Source organism: Humulus lupulus, chromosome 3 (assembly GCF_963169125.1).
Source record: "Humulus lupulus chromosome 3, drHumLupu1.1, whole genome shotgun sequence".
Classification (NCBI taxonomy): domain Eukaryota; kingdom Viridiplantae; phylum Streptophyta; class Magnoliopsida; order Rosales; family Cannabaceae; genus Humulus; species Humulus lupulus.
The window spans coordinates 269,205,148-269,225,367 of NC_084795.1; the positions used below are offsets into that span (position 1 = coordinate 269,205,148).

General features: G+C 27.6%; 2 protein-coding genes across 2 annotated transcripts; one reads left to right on the top strand and one right to left on the bottom strand.

The window, feature by feature from the left end:
• Positions 1 to 4,471: 4,471 nt before the first annotated feature.
• LOC133825679 (uncharacterized) lies at positions 4,472 to 6,193 on the top strand. The gene has a single exon (XM_062258590.1). It carries the CDS (start codon positions 4,472 to 4,474, stop codon positions 6,191 to 6,193), a length of 1,722 nt encoding a protein of 573 aa, XP_062114574.1.
• A 6,784-nt stretch (positions 6,194 to 12,977) lies between these two features.
• On the bottom strand, positions 12,978 to 19,433 carry LOC133825680 (ankyrin repeat-containing protein NPR4-like). The gene is made up of 4 exons (XM_062258591.1): positions 18,788 to 19,433; positions 18,636 to 18,689; positions 17,944 to 18,479; positions 12,978 to 13,565 (listed from the first exon to the last, which is right to left on the bottom strand). Exons 1-4 carry the CDS (start codon positions 19,431 to 19,433, stop codon positions 12,978 to 12,980), a joined length of 1,824 nt encoding a protein of 607 aa, XP_062114575.1.
• Positions 19,434 to 20,220: the final 787 nt, after the last annotated feature.

Sequence of the window (20,220 nt, forward strand, 5' to 3'; positions counted from 1 at the left end):
AATTGAAAAAAAGTTTGATTTTTTTTTTTGAAAAAAATGTAAATTTTATTTTTTGTTAAATTGCAAAATAAATTGAAAATTATTTTAAGAATAATAACAATGTGGACCAATCATGTAGTGCCACGTGTCATTTGACCAGTCAACTTTAACATTTACTTATTTATTACTTTTATTTTAAAATTAATTTAATTATACATTAATTTTATTTTGTAATTTTTTATTAAATTCTTCAATTTGTATTGGATTATTTACTTAATCAATAACAATTTTATTATATTTATATTTTACTTAATTATATTTTATTAAATCATTTATATTTTTAACTTTTTCAATTACAAAACATCTAATATTAATGTTAAAATTAATTATTAATTATTATGATTGGTAATTTTATTTTATTTAAATTATAGTTAAAAATTATTTTTTTGATGAATTTTTAATTATACTTAAATTTTTATTTAATTAATTATTAAACTTTTATTAATTTTACTAACTCTAACAAAATTTGGGCAGCATAACTATTATACCCAGATTTCGAGCCATAGTAAGTATGACCTCGAAAGCTGAGTTCGCAATAAATAGTCTCGTAAGGGTTAGGGTATGCTCTAGGATTGTAAATCGAGCCTGCAAAGTACGATATATGATCTCGAATGTGGTGACCTCGAAACGATCTCGATCTCGAAAGGTAGCTCCAAGAACATTCCTCTTTGGGGACGACTTCGGACCAGGGGTCTCGAGCTCGATGTACGTACAATCTCGAAATACACGTGATCTCGGGAGATGTCATTGGCTCGCACAATGACGTGAAACCTGAGATGTTAAAGCCTTGGAGATACGCTATAACCACCTCGAATATCTACAAGTGTTATAAACATGAGATGTAATCCTCATTTATTAATGTAAATCCCCAAGAATCGTGGGATATTATTTAATCAGTTATGTGTTTCCTGGTCTTCAGGAAAGTTTCCTTTTTTATCTGATTATAGGCATTTAAAGCCATTTATTTTATTCATAAAAGAGTAACTACCCAAATTATGTGGGATAGTATTCTGCATCCTTCTCTATAAATAGAGAAGCCATGCACCATTGTAATGGACCGAATTTCTGATCTTGGAGAGAAAACTCTGAAGAATTCATGCTTAAGAATTTTCAGAGATAATCTTGAGATTAATAACAGAGATTCGTGGACTAGGCAGATTTAACTGCTGAACCACGTAAAAATAGCGTGTTTGGTTTGTTTTATTTCATTTAGCCATTATCATTAATTGTTTATGTGCTCTTCTTTCACTGTTTGACGAAAAACGGCGTCAACAATAACGACTATATTTCAAACTATCCCAAAAATTGAAAAACCTACAAATTAAACACATATATAACCAGAATATTCCCAGATCATACAAAACATATATATACATTAACAAATATTTAACCACAAAAAAACATATACCAAAACTGATTTTTTTATTAATACAAAAAAAATATTAAATACATATTTACAAACATATCACATTTAATATAAAACAATTTAAAAATATAAACATACATTATTAATCTTAATTTTTTTTAAGTTCATACTTTGACTAATATATATATATATATATATCACAAAATACAATATAATAAATATTAACAAGCAAAAATAAACAAATACATATAAAACATTCAAATAAAAAAAATACATATTCAAATCTGTTTTTTTTTTATTTTACAAAAAAAATTAATAAATACAAAAAACATATATTATAAAAATATCTTTAAAATAGTTCACTACAACAAAAATCTGGTATACCGGTGGAACTATTACCGGCGGAGTCAGTCCACCGGTAATAATACTATCTTTACCGGCGGAAAACTGAATCCGCCGGTATTAATCATGTTTTTTAATTTTGTTTTTATTTTTTAAATTATTTGATTATTACCGGCGGAAAATCTATTATTACCGGCGGACAATCCGCCGGCAATAATCAAATTTTATCCACGCAGTAAACCTGCCGCCCAATTTAATTTTCGCTTATTGCCGGCGGATTATTGCCGGCGAGCTCCGCCGGTAATAATAATAAAAATATTACCGTTAAATACTATTACCGGAGGAACTATTATTGCCGGCGGACCTCCGGCGGCAATAATATTCTATATATTGTGGCCATCCGTCTCCTTCGCCTCCGTTCGTCCGAGTGCCCAGAATTTCTCAAAAAAACTCTCCTTCGACTCCGTTCGTCCGAGGCAATATCCACCATTTTCAAAGGTTTTTGGGATTATATTCAGCATTATTTCATCACAAGCGGTCTGGGTATGTAGTTATATATTTTTTATTGTAATCTATTTTATTTTTCTGATATTGTTTGAGTTATATTTTTGAGTTGAGTTATAATTACAATTTTTTGTTTTTCTAATATCATGTATATCTTTTCATATTTTTTTTGGCTGATTGTATTTTTAATCAAATACATATATAATAAAAAGTTTGGGTTAATATTTGGTTATGAACAATTTTTTTAATTATATATATTGAATTTAAATATTCCATTAACTTACAACTAATATATATATGTTTATATTTCAGGGCTTCATTCGGAGAGTACTGAATCTTGCTATTGTTTGACTACAGGTAAGTAATTTTGTATTTCATACATTTTTATTTTGTTTATTTAGTTTTAAAATATATGAAAATATTGTTAGATATTAGGACATGGATAATTTTTTATTATTGTTAAATTGTTATTATAATGTTAGAATGTTATAATGTATTTTTGTTATAGTTTAATTAAAATTATTTTAATATTATGAAGTTTAGATTTTAATAAATTTGTCATTAATAAATTGTTATTATTAAAAAAATAGTTTAATGGTAGATAAATAAAATATTAATAAATAATATAATAAATATTAAATTATAGAAAAAAGTTATTTTAATAACTTAGAAAGGAATTGATATGAGAATAATAAAAATTAAATAATTAAAAATGTATTTATTAAAAAGTAAGTATTAAATAATATATGTAAACAATTATTAAAATAGTTATAATTAAATATGTGGAATAAATAAATAAATAAATGATTAATTTATTTATTATTAATTAAATGAATATTAAATAAATAAATAATTAAGTATTAATTAAATAAATAAATTTTTAGTAAATGAAAAATTAGATAATAGATAATTAATTAATTAAATAAAAAAATAATTAATTAATTAATTAAGTATAAATTAAATAATTAGTAAACATTAGATAATAATAAGTTATTTAAATAACGGAAAAATTATATAATAGATAACTAATTAAATAAATAAATAATTAATTAATTAAGTATAAATTAAATAATTAGTAAACATTAGATAATAATAATTTATTTAAATAAAGCAAAAATTAGATAATAATTAACTAATTAATTAAATAATTAGGAAAGATTTAAATTAATAATATGATAAATAAATAATTAAGTTTTAATTAACTAATTTATTTTAAGTAAAGGAAAAATTAGATAATAGATAAATAATTAAATAAATAAAGAATTAATTACTTTATTTATTAATTAATTAATTTAATTATAATTAATTAATAATTAATTAAATAATTAGGAAATATTTAAATTAATAATATGATAAATAAATAATTAAATGAATATTAAATAAATAAATAATTAAGTATTAATTAAATAATTTATTTTAAATAAAGGAAAAATTAGATAATAGATAAATAATTAAATAAATAAAGAATTAATTAATTAATTTAGTAATTAATTAATTTAATTATAATTAATTAATAATTAATTAAATAATTAGGAAAGATTTAAATTAATAATATGATAAATAAATAATTAAATGAATATTAAATAAATAAATAATTAAGTATTAATTAAATAATTTATTTTAAATAAAGGAAAAATTAGATAATAGATAAATAATTAAATAAATAATTAATTAATTAATTTAATTATAATTAATTAATAATTAATTAAATAATTAGGAAATATTTAAATTAATAATATGATAAATAAATAATTAAATGAATATTAAATAAATAAATAATTAAGTATTAATTAAATAATTTATTATAAGTAAAGGAAAAATTAGATAATAGATAAATAATTAAATAATTAATTTAGTAATTAATTAATTTAATTATAATTAATTAAATAATTAGGAAAGATTTAAATTAATAATATGATAAATAAATAATTAATTAAGTATTAATTAAATAATTTATTTTAAGTAAAGGAAAAATTAGATAATAGATAAATAATTTGATAGCATAAAATATGATGACAAAACATAAAATAGCATAAAACTATTAAATGTTTATAATAGACTATTATAAACATTTTATAACACTTTAAAATATAAGACTATTCACATATCGTAAACTTATATACTTTTATAACACTTTAGATGGCGATTGACAAGACTTGGACGACATTGAGAAATCGTGCTTGTCGAGAATATTGGAACGGTCTACAAGCTTTCTTGACGATGGCGTCGGAATATAAGGATTCCTCTGGTAGAATTAGGTGTCCGTGTGTTAGATGCATAAACAATAGGCTTGAAACTTTACCTATGGTGAAAGCACACGTATTCGATTGGGGTTTTCATCAAGGTTACGAGAAGTGGATATATCACGGTGAAGCAGAAGCAGATGTTGCCAATGTGGTGGACGCCAACGATGATGATGTTGATGAGATGATTCCGATGGTCGAAGACTTCCTTCTACCTACAACCGAAGAAGTTGAAAATAATCCTGCGGCGGGACAATTTTATGACGATCTGTTTGACGAGATAGAGGCTGAGTTATATCCTGGTTGTCATTGGATATCTTCTCTTAACTTTTTAGCAAAACTATTGCATTTGAAAGTTAGAGGCAAGATTCCGAATAAAATCTTCGATGAATTACTGAAATTACTAAAGCTTGCATTTCCGAAGGGAAATAAAATTCCATCAACCTACTACGAGGCTAAAAAAAGATTACAGAAATTAGGGTTAGGGTACGAGTCAATTCATGTATGTGAACATGACTGTTGTTTGTTTTACAAAGAGCATTCAACTAAAGAGACTTGTCCAATTTGCGGAAGTAGTAGATGGATTTCTCCTGAAAAAACGGATGGAAAAAAGGTACCACATAAGGTGATGCGTTACTTTCCATTGACTCCTCGATTAAAAAGACTGTACAGTTCAAGACTTACAGCGAAGCAAATGTTATGGCACTATACTGGGAAATCAAAAGACGATGGGATAATGAGACACCCAGTGGATGGGTTAGCGTGGAAGGATTTCGATGTCAAACATCCTAATTTTGCTAGTGAACCTCGGAATGTTCGTTTAGGTTTAGCTGCAGATGGTTTCAATCCGTTTGGCAACATGAGTCAAGCATATAGTATGTGGCCTGTGGTGTTGGCTAACTACAATCTTCCACCTTGGATGTGTATGAAAGATAATAATATCATATTATCTATTCTTATTCCTGGACCAAAATCACCGGGAAAGGACATGGATATATTCTTGAGACCATTGGTGGATGAGTTAAAGGAGTTGTGGGTTAATGGTGTCGATACAAGAGACAGTATAACCAACACTATGTTCAAGTTGCGTGCAGCCTTATTGTGGACAGTTAACGATTTTCCTGCTCGTAGCTATTTATCTGGATGGAGTGGTCAGGGATACAAAGCTTGTCCGACGTGTAATGAAGACACAACTTCTGTTCGAGTAATCGGTAAGACATCCTACATTGGTCACAGAAGATTCCTTCCAAGTAACCATCGAATGAGAAGAGACACTCAGTTTGACGGACAAATCGAGAGAAGACGTCCACCAAGACGTTTTACTTGTGACGAAATATTAGAACAAGTAAACAAACTTGTACCACAAGTTCCTGGAAAACACGAGATGCTTGGAGGTGTCAAACGTAGGCGTATTGCAGAAGATCAAAATTGGAGGAAGAAAAGCATATTTTATGAGCTTGATTATTGGTCTTCGAACACGTTAAAACACAACATTGATGTCATGCATGTGGAGAAGAATGTGTGTGATAGTTTGTTAGGCACTATCTTGGATAATGATAAATCCAAGGACACCACTAATGCAAGACATGATTTGAAAAGGTTTGGAGTAAGGGAATCGTTGTGGATATATGAAGATGACAGCGGAAAGTTAATGAAGCCTCATGCCCCTTATGTTCTCACATCTGATCAACGAATGTAGTTTTGTAAATTTATTCAAGATGTGAAATTTCCAGATAATTTTTGTTCCAATTTAAAGAAGAAAGTAAATGCTGATTTAACAAATATCAGCAGTTTAAAGTCCAACGACAGTCATGTAATAATGCAACAATTACTATCAGTGGGTGTTCGCAAGTTTCTTTCAAAGAGTATATCGACTACCATTTCTGAGTTATGTAACTTCTTCAGGCAAATTTGTGCAAGAACTATAAAGGTTAGCGATATGGAGGAAGCACAAAAAGATCTTATTCTAATATTATGTAAAATGGAACTCATATTTCCTCCAGCCTTTTTTGATATAATGGTGCGAGTTGGTTATGCTACCTACTCAAAATTTGATTGACATTAGTACAGTACAAAATTTAAATGTTAGTCAAGAGGATCACGAGTTAGGCGATGAAGAAGCAGATGAAGAATTAGATGAAGAAGATGATTTATTAATTGATTTTTGTGAAGATGATGTTAATGCTAATTTAGTTAATGATGGAAGCGATAGTGATTATTAGTTTTATGTAATGATTACCTTTGTAACAAACACAAAAATTTGAATTTGATTTGTATTTTCCAATTTATGCTGATTTTGATTTTGTTTAATGTTATTTCATTACTTAATTAAATTTGATGATATTAAATCTTAAATTTGATTTCTATTCTTATTATTAAATCTTAAATTTGATTTCTATTCTTATTATTAAATCTTAAATATTTATGAATACAAGAGACATGTCAGCTGATATAGTATCCCATCACGGTGGAGATGGTGGTGGTCAAGACCCCACAAATCCTAGCAGGATACCCTCAACTTGCGAGTCAGGTTAATATCTAAATTTTAGTTATGGGATATATTATAATCGCAATATGTTTAAATGTTTAAGATTTACTAATATTTTTATTTTTATGTATTAAACAAATTAATAGATCGTCCTGCAAGAAGGAGGGGACGTGGCCCTGCCAGTAATGTTAATATTGAAAAACGAAGGCGGGATGCTGGCAAACCACTTGAATTGCAACTTGATCCGGCGACAGACAAAGTGGTTGGTACTGAGCACCAAGCTTTTGTTCGTCAATTGAGTACTGAAGTTACATTACTATTGCCGGGACATTATTTAGATTTTAAAGATGCTCCTCAGCAATATAAAGACCAGGTCGTTCAAAAGATGAAGGTAAAAAAAAATATATAATTTTTTTATATTATACATTTTAGTCTATAAAAATTTAAACTAACAATTTTTTTTTTTAGTATTACTATAATATCGATGGGCATCCAGAACCTGAAAGAGTTATGGGAACTCTGTATACGGAGATGCGCAAAAGATATTCAGAGAGAAAGAATATTAGGCATTCTCATTTCCAAAAATATTATTCTGGAAATCCGAATGATTTGGATAGTGCTCTCAATGCTATTCCCGACTTGTGCTTAAAGGAGAGCTGGAAAGAAATCGTCGATTTGTTTCTGAGCCCAAAGTTTGTAGCCCGATCCACGCAGAACAAGAAAAATAGAAAGGAAATGAAGTATTTGTCGACGCAAGGCTCTAAATCAATGGCAGCGATCCGTAACGAATATGTAAGTAAAATACTTAACTTTATTTGATATTATTATATTATTAATTAAACTAACACTATTATTTTGTAGGATGAACCTGATGATCATGCTATTGATGCTTGGAGAGATACTCATATAAAAAAATCTACGAAGACTTGGGTTAGCGAAACTTGCAAAGAACTACATGTAAGTTAAAGTTTTTTCTTTCTTTATTGATCTTAAATTATAGTAATATTGGTTTTTTAACATTTTCTTTTGCCAGGAACAAATGACCCAAGAGATGGAGAGGCAAAATATTCAAAGTAGTCGGTCAGGTTCGGAATCTGCTTCTAGTGAAGGTTCTACTGCTAAATCAATACAGTATCAGGTTATGGATAAAGTCCTTGGCTCGAGGTCTGATTATCAAATAGGAGTGGGATACAGGCCTAGAGGCAAAGGGAAGAAATCAGCATCTAGCTCCACAAGTCAAAGTTCAAGCCAAACTCAGTCACAAGTTCCTACTAATGTGACTCCAGAGATGATGGGAGTTTTGGCTGAGATGTGGGTTAAGATGCGTGATAAGGTCGAGTCAGGAAATTTGCAGACTGATTCTTCCCTCCATGACCCACGCTATGAAAGTTTATTGCAGCAGTTCTTACCTTCTCAACAACAAGGTAGTACATCTAATCAAAGCCCGGGGACGTCGTCGATGCCACAGCAACCACAACAAAATTCTCCAAACATATCTGATGGTTCCTCTCAGTCGCCATTTTTTAATTATATGTTTGGACTTTCTTCCCAGTTTCCTCAGACACAACCTATGGGAAGTCAGTTTGGAGGATTACCGCAACAGCAACAACAACCTATGTATGGTCAATTTGGGCCGTTCATGCAGCAGCAGCCGGTATATCCTCATTATGGATGATCGACACAGCAGCCCGTTTATAATCAGCAGTACTACACTTCTCCGAATCAACAACAGCAGCAGTCTCCTTTGATTCGCCCACAGCCTCGGCCATATTATCCTTCGCCACCAGCACCACAGTCTCATGAAGGTTTGAGTCGAAGCACGAATGTTGAAGATTTTCTAAATGAAACTTTTGATGAAGACAATAATAATAATTAGTTTAGGTTTTGTTATTTATTATTAAATTTAAGTATATGTTTTTTTATTTTGACAAAACAATTTTAGTATTTTAAAGTTGTATTTTTAATTTGGATATTAATTTAAATAATATTGATTTTATTTCTAAATTTTTTTAATTATAAATTTAGTTATTTAATATTAATTATATTATAATTTATAAAAATTAATTATTTTTTTTAAATATATTTTAAAATTACCGGCGGATTATTACCGGCGGAAACCGCTGGTAATAATGTGTCAAACGTGAATTATGACCAAATTATTGCCGGCGGGATCCGCCGGTAATAATATTATTACCTGCGGGAGGCTAATTCCGCCGGTAATAACGGCTTTTCCTGACCGGTTTTTACCGGCGGATTTTTGCCGGCGGAGACCGCCGGTAAAAGTATTACCGGCGGTTTTTCTGACTATTGCCGGCGGTTTTCTCCGCCGGTAATAGCTTGTTTTCCTGTAGTGGTTGTTATTAAGATAAACAAATAAATGTAAAGCATTAAAATAAAAATTAATGTTAATGACTATAATTTTTGTAACTAATGTTAATTTTCCTAAGACTAACGAAATTTGGCGAGCATAACGGCTATATTTTAAACTATCCCAAAATTTTATAAAACCTGCAAACTACACACAATATACAGAATATTCCCAGAGCAATATACAGAATATTCTCATAGCATGCACAACATAAACCAAGATTAATAACATATATCAAATCTTTTTATATCAGTAACATCAAAACAATTTATTTAGTAAATATTTATAAACAAATAATATTTAATATAAAAAATATCATATATATTTTTTTAATATACATAATCTAATCTATTTTTTAATATACATATTAAACATTAAAATTAAAAAATATACATACTCAAATCAATTTTTTTTTAATAAATACTAAAACCATATTTTTTTCATTATTAATCTTATTTTTCTAAAACTACACAGATTTATTTTTTTTTAATAGAAAATATAATTATAATACCAAATATCACACACATACATATATATTAATCAATTTTCTAAAAAAATTAACATTAAATAAACATATGTACACACATTTACATATATACATATAAACATTTATACATATATACATATATAAAAAATCAGACATATAAATATAAACATACATATATATACGTACATATAAACGTATATATATATATAAACTGATATATATATTTAAACAGATATATATATATAAACCGAAATATATATATAAACATATATAAATATATACATAAACTAACCTTTGGAGTTGTTCCACCGAGAGATTGGAGCTGTAACACATGTTTATAGAGAGAGAATAACAAAAAAAAATGCACTTACAAAACGAGATATAGAGAAAAAAATCTAAACATGTTTAAAAAAATTCCCATTTGATTTACTAACCTTGAGAGAGAAGCTTCACTATATGAGCTGAGCTACGGTGGGATTATGGCTCACGGGGTGGTCGGTTCCATTAACACAGAGGAGAAAGAGAGAGAGAAGCTTTTTTCTGAAGAAAAAAAAAACTGAAATGGGGAAGAAGGGCTCACAGCTGGCTAATATCGCTATGACTTTTGCCGGCGCGTTTAGTTGCGCCGACAAAAGTCTAAAAATGCACCGGGAAAAGTATTTAATAAACCCTAGCACAAAACGGTGTCGTTTTACTTAGTCCGACTTTTGCTGACGCATTTTTAGACTTTTGCTGGCGCAACGAAACGCGCCGGCAAAGGTCTACCCACCTACTTTCTTGAAAACGTGCACAAATTAAAAATACACGTTTGACTTTTGCCAGCGCGTTAGGGAAAATGCGCCGGCAAAAATCAACGGTATTTTTTGAAAACTTATGGTACTTTTGCCGGCGCAATTCACTAAATGCGCCGGTGAAAGTTGTTTTTGCCGACGCAATTCCAAATTGCGCCGGCAAAAACTTTGTTTTTTGTAGTGAATGAACAAGCACTTCAACAAAAAATATTTTTAGGGGCGACAACATTATTCAATTTTTTTGTTTATTTATTTTTTTAATGTTTAAAGTTTTTTGTTTGTATGTTTATGCATACATTTTAATTTGATATGTGTGTTTGTGTTTAATTTTTAATATGTAATTTTTAATTTTGTTTGTTTATGTGTTTAATGTTTATTTTTGTTTATGTGTATATTTTAATTTGATATTTGTAGTGTATGTATGTTTATGTGTTTAATTTTTAATGTTTATGTTTTTTTGTTTATGTGATTAGTGTTTAATTTTTTTTTTTTTTTTTTATGTGTATATTTTAATTTGATATATGTGTATATGTGTGTTTAATTTTTAATGTTAGTTTTTTTTGTTTGTGATTAGTGTTTAATGTTTTTTTTATTTTATATGTTTATGTGTACATTTTAATATAATATTTTTATTTTTAAATATATCTGTTTTCATAATTTAAATTTTAATTAATTATTTTTTAATTACTAAAATAATTTTATTATTTTTTATAAATAGAATAGTATTAGGGGCGACTAGTGGCATATCAGGGGCGACACATCTACTACATGTGAAATAGTTTGGGTGATATATCAAATTTTAGGGGCGACTAGTGACATATCAGGGGCGACACATCTACCAAAAATATTGCCACGTGTGAAATAGTTTAGGGCAACATCAAATTTTAGGGGTGACAGTGTCGTCCCTGATATTGGAATATTAGAGGGGACTCACATGTTGCCCCTAATATATATCAGGGGCGACTTTTATGGTTTTCAGATGTCGCCCCTAATATTGTTTTTTGTTTTAGTGAAGTGATATGAAGTTGAGTGAGTTAATTTAGACAATGCTTTGTAAATAACCTAGATTCATACCAAGGGTATTTCTGACGTAATATGAATTATTATTACGAGCAATGTGTATCTATGGACTAAATATTAAATTGATTGACATAGTTTTGAGCATTTTCTACGATATTTGTATAGTTTTTAGATTAGAAAGTATTAATTATCATTAAGTAAACTATCTATAATCAGTTAAAACAAGCTGATGATGTAGATCCATTGTTAAAATTCAATCAATATTTTACATTATGGTAACCCATAATTATTTCATTAGAATGTGGCAAAGTCCATGAATTAAAGTTTTACTAACTCGACTGGAATGAGTCCTGTGTCGAATTTGCATGGTAATGTAATTGAAAGTATCATTGTAGTTTGATTCTGATGGGGTTGGAATGTATGTTTCATCATTTGTTGAAGATGAAGGCCCTCCACGAGCTATAGAGGGCATTCCTAACCTTTTCGCACATCCAGCTGTAAGTATTAGTAATGCATACTTATGAGCATGGCGAATTAAAGTCCATCGAGATGAAATATGTATGTTGTGGGGGGCATATGAACAAGGAAACGATCAATAATGCCACAAATTTATTTTATATTGTAAAGTATTTTAAATATGTCAAGTATCATCTTAGAAATGTAAGTAGAATATTAAATTCATCTATTAAAAGTTTTACTTGAACCTAGATTCAATATTTTCTGCATTTTATTATTAAGATGATATTGGAAAAAACTAATAGTTTGTTATGAATTATGTCAAATTATATATTTTAGAAAATATAGAATATTTAGGGTGTTACAGGATTTGTGTACATGGTCATAAATGGTGCAAAAGTGGGCTATGAGGTTCTCAAGTGAACATAGCGAAGGTGCGTACCTATTGTCACAAGTTTGTTACAAATTATATGTCAAATGAGAAGTGTCATCTAATCAGTTGGGGAATGTTATTTTATTTGAATAAATGACTATGTGATAAATTAAGAAGTGTGACAAATTCATACTTTCTCAAAATGTAACATTTATTTAAAAAGTACAAATCTGATTACAATTTTATAACTCCTAAAAAGATCATCAATTAATGTATAAAATAAAATTTAAGTCGAGCTAATAAATAGTATTAACTCGATCTCTAAATAGAATGAAGTCAAGTCGAGTGTAGAAGTTTGTCGAAGATTTCCATACAAAATCTTGCAAATGCAAACAACATTGGTAGTAATTATATATTCTCCAAAAATAGAATGAAGTCAAGTTTTTCACTATTACAAAAAGTCCTAAGATTTTGATAGAGTACATATCGGTAACATATACCTATAACCACAATAAGCAACCAAAGTAAACGAGCAACGTGACAGTGAAACAGAATGTAGGGACTATATCATTCAAATCAATGTTCTCACTCTTCAGACTATTTAGCTCTTTCTTCTCAGATAGCAGTGCTTTTGTACCCATCTTATAGGCTAACAAATAGTAGTAAATGGACAAAGATACAGAAACTGTTATAAAGAAATTGCGATACCTTAGATTCACTAGTCGCGAATTGGAGAAAAGAGAAATTATAAAGTGGAATAGCATAGTGGCCGACGAGAACACAAATGCATTCGAATTGTAATACATGAAGCTTTTAAAAGCTTCCAATCCCTTTGGAGTGCCATACTTCCCAGCCCCTGGCATGGTAATGGCTGCTTGAAATGCAGCACCTGTAATCAGTGTCAACACCACTAAGTTCATGTTTTGCATGTGCTTTACATCTTGTTCCTTATTTTTTTCCTGTAGTTCAGATTGAGTCATTTTTGATAGGGTTTCTTCATACGTTTCGTCACTTTCTCTAGGATACCGTGCCATTAATTGTAAAGTTAGAAGGTGGAATTTCTGATACACTTTATATATAGCTGCAAACTGCAAAAGAGAAAAGGAATTGTACTAGTTAGTTATCTACTGATGTTGAATAGCCTAAATAAATAACGCATAAAACCTATATGCCTATACGTATTTATAAATAAAGAATGAAACAATGGAAAGAATATTTATAGAATATGACACAAAGTGAATTCCAAGAAGTTTTGCAAAGTTAATAAAACCTCATGACCAAGATCTTTATTTGTTGACTAAGACCATCTCTAACCATAACTTCATCTTAAATCTATTTTATCTTTATTTTTTCATATTTTTCACTTCAAATTACTATTTCATCTCCAAAAACTGCTTCAAATTTCACTTCAAATTTTACTTCAAAAAATAATATTTTTTTTATTCTTTTTAATCAACAATAAATACTTGAACTAATTAATAAATTTTAATTCTATACATTAACATTAATATAAATAATTATGTAATAATAATTTTATATCAAGTAAAATAATATTAATGGATCCATGTCGATCCTAATAACCATAAAAGTCATCTCTAATATATCGTCCATAATAAAATGCGTCTAATGGTGTACATTAAGGACCACTAATGGGTCGCCCCTAATATTAGGGGTGACTGTTGATGTGTCGCCCCATGATTTCTTGAATATTAGAGGCGACACAAAGTCACCCCTGATATTGCCTCTAAAACCATTATTTCCTGTAGTGAGACTTAACTTGAATTGCTACATTATGAAGATTAGACATTACATTTTTTAATTAAACATTGCATTTTTTTTTTTTAAAAATATTATTGTTGTTGTTTAATTATGGTTAATTTCATTTTGTATTTTAAATTTGATAAGTTATTGGTTTTTTATTTTTATTATGTATACTTTTATTTATTTAATTTATTAGTATAATATAAATATAATTTTTTACTATAATATAAATCTAAAAATAAAATATAAAACGGAATTATAATTATAAAACTAAATAATTAAAACATATAATATTATATAAAATGATATATATGTATTTAAACAAAAATAATTAATGGTATTTTAGGTATTAATTTTTTTTTGTTTTTTGCTTTATATGAATAATGTTGGCTTTATTATTGAAGGTGCATAATGCAATTCTTTAAAATGAAGATAAAAATAAAGTTGGGTTGGAGAGGGATTTTGTATGATTTTGATCTTTAAAATGAAGGAATTGGGTTTATTTAAGACAAAGTTGGAGATGGTGAATATGTTACAAAGAATAAAAAATAACTAACTAAAATAAGAAACATTAGCTAATTTTCCTAATAAAACTGGCAAAGCATAAATAATTATTAATTAGTAACTCATTGTAACTAAGAGTTACAAACTTGGTTTATAATTCCCTTTAGTGATTAAGCGAAATGAGGTGCTGAAAAACATGAGTTTGAACTTTAGATATTGGAATCTATCAATTGTAAGGTTTTGTGAGAATGTCGGCCAGTTGATTAATGAAAGGAACAGCAAACTCATCATTAGCAAAAATTTGGTCCTGAAAGTGTAAACCAATTTCTATGTGCTTGGACCGAACATGGAAAACAAGATTTGCTGGTAGAGCAGTAGCACTCTAATTGTCAACTCAGAGGACTGGTTTGGAGAGTAATGTTACGATTGGACTTGGAGAGAGAAAGAGTAGAAACGGTAAAATGTTAAAAGAGATATAAAAAGGAAATAGGAAAACCTATTAAAAGATTTAAAACAAAACAGTAATAAAAAATAGGGAAAGAAAACGTTGCAAAATAAATAAAATCAATAAAAGTAAAAGAATTAAAACTGTAATTAAATTTGATCAAAGATTGAAAAAATAGATAATCTATATGTTTTATAATATTGTGTGCAGTATGGTGGAGTATAAAAGAAAAGGGCCACGTTTCAAAATATATAACAAAACAAAACTAAATGAATTCCAAAGTTCACACTCCAAGAATTGATAGAGAATATTCCTATTTATTTACGTGTATATTATGAATTAGTAATAAAAATAAAAATTTACTCTTTTAGTATTATTTTGGTACTTTCTGTTTTCAATAATGCACATATGGTACCCTGTATTTTAAAATTATACATATTTGATATCCTAGACTTAGATTTGATAGATAAAATTTTGTCAATATGATCAAACTGTCATCAATTATATGTAATTAAGTAATTAAATTTAAATTTGGAACTTACATAATTGACAGTAGTTTAATTAAATTAATAAAATTTTATTAATTAAATTTGAGTTTAGGGTACCAAATATGTACGATTTTAAAATACAAAGTACCATATGAGCATTATTGAAAACAGAGAGTACCAAAATAATATTTTGCAAAAATATAGGATACGTAATGATTACCTACCCATAAAAATATGTATATATTTATGAGTGTAAAACTTTGGCTTTTTTTCGGGCAAAAACTTTTGCTTATTTTTAGAATTTACAGTACATGTTAACTTTTGTAAAGAGCTTGATCTTATATAACCTTAGCTAATTAGTTTTAAAATTATAAATATTGTCTATAATTTTAATAAAAACTGGTTACTGTTTTTTTTTAAATATATATAATATAATGAATTATAGTTCTATAGTATATATAAATATTTATATCAATAATCTTTACATATATGACATCTAAATATAATATTTACATGACTACATGACATATATATAAAATACAATAACATTTAAAAAGAAATTAATAATAGAAATAAAATAAGAATATAAAAAGTCATAGTGTAGACAGTAGTATACATGCATCAATTATTTTTAATTTCTAATGTATCTCACAATGTCCTTTGGTGAATTTGATGAAGAAAATGAGCTTCAATCACTTGATAAAAAATAAATTATCACACAAATTTATAACTTATAAATTATAAGATAAAAAAATGATATGTACGTCTTTATTGTTTTTAAATAAATATGATTTAATTATTTAAATTATCATAAAATATCTTAAAAATATCTTATTTTAATTTATTTATTTATTTATTTTTGTTTATGTTTTTATTTGTTCTAATTTTTGAATTTAGCATTGACAACAAAAGATTATATATTATATGTTCAATATAATATTATGTTTAAGTTTAATTAAATTTTATTTAAGTTATAAAATATATGATTTTATTATTTTTAAATAATTATCATTGTCAAATATCTTTATTTTAATTTTTTAATTATTTATTTATTTTATTTTATTTAAGTTTAAATTATGTTTATAATCTACCTTTAAATATAAAAACATTCTATTCTATTAAATATAAGAATATTATGTTAAAGTTAACGAAAAAAAATAAAAATCTGTTAAAACCAATAAATTTTGTTATCTACACAATTTTTGTATAAAAGAGATATCTAGAGTGGCTAAACAACTCTACTAGATTTATTGTATTATTTTCAATGAATTTATTATCAGTCTTTAATGTTTATCATTCTCAATGTAAGTAATAATATACTAGGTAGAAGCAGCGTGCAATGCACGTTTGCTTAGTTTTAAAGTTGTAAACATTGTCTATAATTTTAATAAAAACTAGTTTACTATTTTAAAATATATATATAATAGAGTAAATTACAGTTCTATAGTATATATCAATAATCTCTACATATATTACATTTAAACACAACATTGACATAGATATATATTTACACAGCTACATGACATATATATAAAATACAATAATATTTAAAAAGAAATTAATAATAAAAATAAAATAATAATAGAAAAAGTCATAGTGTAGACAGAAGTATATATACATCAACTATTTTTAGTTGTTAATATATCTCGCAATGTCATTTGATGAATTTTATGAAGAAAAATAACTACAATTACTTGATAAAAAATAAATTATCACAAAAATTTATAAGAAAAAAAAATTATATGTATGTCTTTATTATTTTTAAATATATGTGATTTAATTATTTAAATTATCATAAAATATTTTTAAAATATCTTATTTTAATTTATTTATTTATTTATTTTTGCTTAAGTTTATGTTTGTTATAGCTTTTCAATTTGGCAGTGACAACAAAATATTATATATTATATGTTTAATATGATATTAAGTTTAATTAAATTTTGTTTAAGTTATAAAATATATAGTTTTATTATTTTTAAACAATTGTCATTGTAAAATATCTCAAAAATATCTTATTTTAATTTGTTTAATTATTTATTTATTTAAGTTTAAGTCATGTTTCCACTATATGTTAAATATAAGAATATTCCATTAAAGTTAACAAAAAAAAATAAAAAATCGTTAAAACAAAAAAAAATTTCGTTATCCACGCACCTTTTATATAGAAGAGATATTAATATGGCTTATGTGTACATATGCATAGACAATTAGATATATATATAGCAAGACAAGTGGATCCATTTAAGTAGGGAATTAATGGGAACATACCTTCCCAAGTTTACCAAGTATTTTTGAACGGCCCGCAAAAATCTGAAACGCAGTCGCTCCCATCTTATTGATGATTCTCTTGTTGGTACTCCTATTACTTGCTAAACACAAAAAAATTCTATGGTGACAATGGAGAGCAGCTACATGTAGAGCTGTATATCCCTCATTGTCTTGCTCATTTATAAGATCAATGAAAGCTCTCTCATGTGACAAAGTACGTACCACAGAAAGCTGTTTGTGTTCAACAGCAATGTGAAGAGCAGTTCGCTCTCTATTGTCCAACAGCTCAGCAATATCTGGACATTCTTCTAACAATGTTCTGATGACTTCTGTGTATCCTTTTCTTGCGGCGATGTGAAGAGCATTCATACCTTGTTTATCTTTGATGTAAGCAAGAGATCTTTTGGCCTCCAAAAATAGTTTAAAGATTTCTGATTGTCCGATGTTTGCAGCATGGTGATGAGGCATCCATCCATACTCATCTGCTCTTTCTAAAATCTCGGATCCACATCTCTCCAGCACTTTTTTAACAAATTCTAAGAAACAAGGGAGATCGGAATAAATTAGAATGTAATTTATTTTAAATATAACTTTATATATATATATATATTGACAGAATATAACTGTATACACTGAAAGAACACTAATGAATGAATTGTTAATCAGTAAATAATGTAAAATATTATACGTACCGTCAAAACCCTTTGTAACACTTCTCAAAAACCTCAATTCACCAACTTTTACATCTATAAATATGAATGAATTAGTATGAGAGTATTAGCTAAAATATATTTTCGTTATTCAATAGAAAAAAAAAATTATAAAAGTATTTATCTACACATACAAAAAGGGGACGAACAAATGACAGCAGCATGCATGACAGTCATGCCGCTCCCTCCTAACAGAGAGCATGTTGGATTAGTGTCCAAAATGATGGAAGCAATATCATAAAATTGTCCTTCTACGGCCAGAAAGAGAGGAGATTCCCCAGCCTCATTTACAAAATCTGTCAAACCTGGGTGTTCCTCGATCAACCGCTTCGCAATTTGGAAGTGACCGTTGAGTACAGCTTCATGAAGAGCTGTGTTTCCCTTCGTATTTACCTTGCTCAGCACATCTCTGTAGTAGTCAACACTATGGCCTGCTGCTGCTGCCCTTGCATGTTCTATCAGAACCACAGCGAAGCTCTCATGCCCTAACCTTGCCGCCACATGTAGCGGGGTGTCGCCTTTATTGTTCGGCTGATAGGCAAGTAAGGGGTAATCCCTTAGCAAGGTTTGGACCCGATCAGCTTGAGGGCTAACTCCCCATTTCACTGCAACATGAAAGGCATTGTTTTCTTGGCCACAAGTTATCTGTAGAGGATCTAACCTGTCAATGTCTACCAAATGATCGCCATCGTTATGCCGATCATTAGTTATTTTTTTAATGTATCTGGAGTACATTTGCGTCCGAATAAAGAACTTTACCGCTTCAACTATGATCGACATTTTTAGTTAGTTGCTACTATTGCACCTTTCAGACAATGCAAGTCAAAAACCAAGACTTGGTTTTTCACAATCAAATTGAAATATATTTAAAATATAGTGTGTTCTGTAATCTCAATAAATATATATATATATATATATATATAACTAGTTGCCCAATCAACTGCATTAGTATATACATTTTAGGGAAAAAAATCTGATGTGCCAATTTCCTATCTTCTTCATGTCCTACCAATTAGTTTAATACACCTCATTTATTTATTTATTTAATATATATTTAAATTATTTACAACTTTCTCTTTTTTCAATTATATTAATACTATAAATAGATGATGTGTCTTACAATAATTAGTGGGACATGAAAGGGATAGAAAATTGGGACAGTAGATTTTTTTTAATCAAAACATTTGTGAAGCAGCCGTAGCTCCGCACTGTTTTCATACTAATAGATCTCATGCCATATTTGTTTATTATATATGAAATAAATGTTTATTAAAAAAAAATTGTTTTATAAGATATCTTTAATAAATTACAAAAATACGGTTTTCCACCCGTGTATATATATATATTGACTCTTTGTTTTATTTTTTTTGTCTTAAATTTTAATAAGAATTTAGGCACATCAAATAATATAATAATAAAAGTAATAATAATTATAATTACTACATTCAATAAAATAAAATAGATTAATTTATTTTTATTTAAAATAAATATATTTATTAATATTAAATTTAATATTTATACAATTACTCAAAAAATAAATAAATATTTTATACAAATTATAATATAT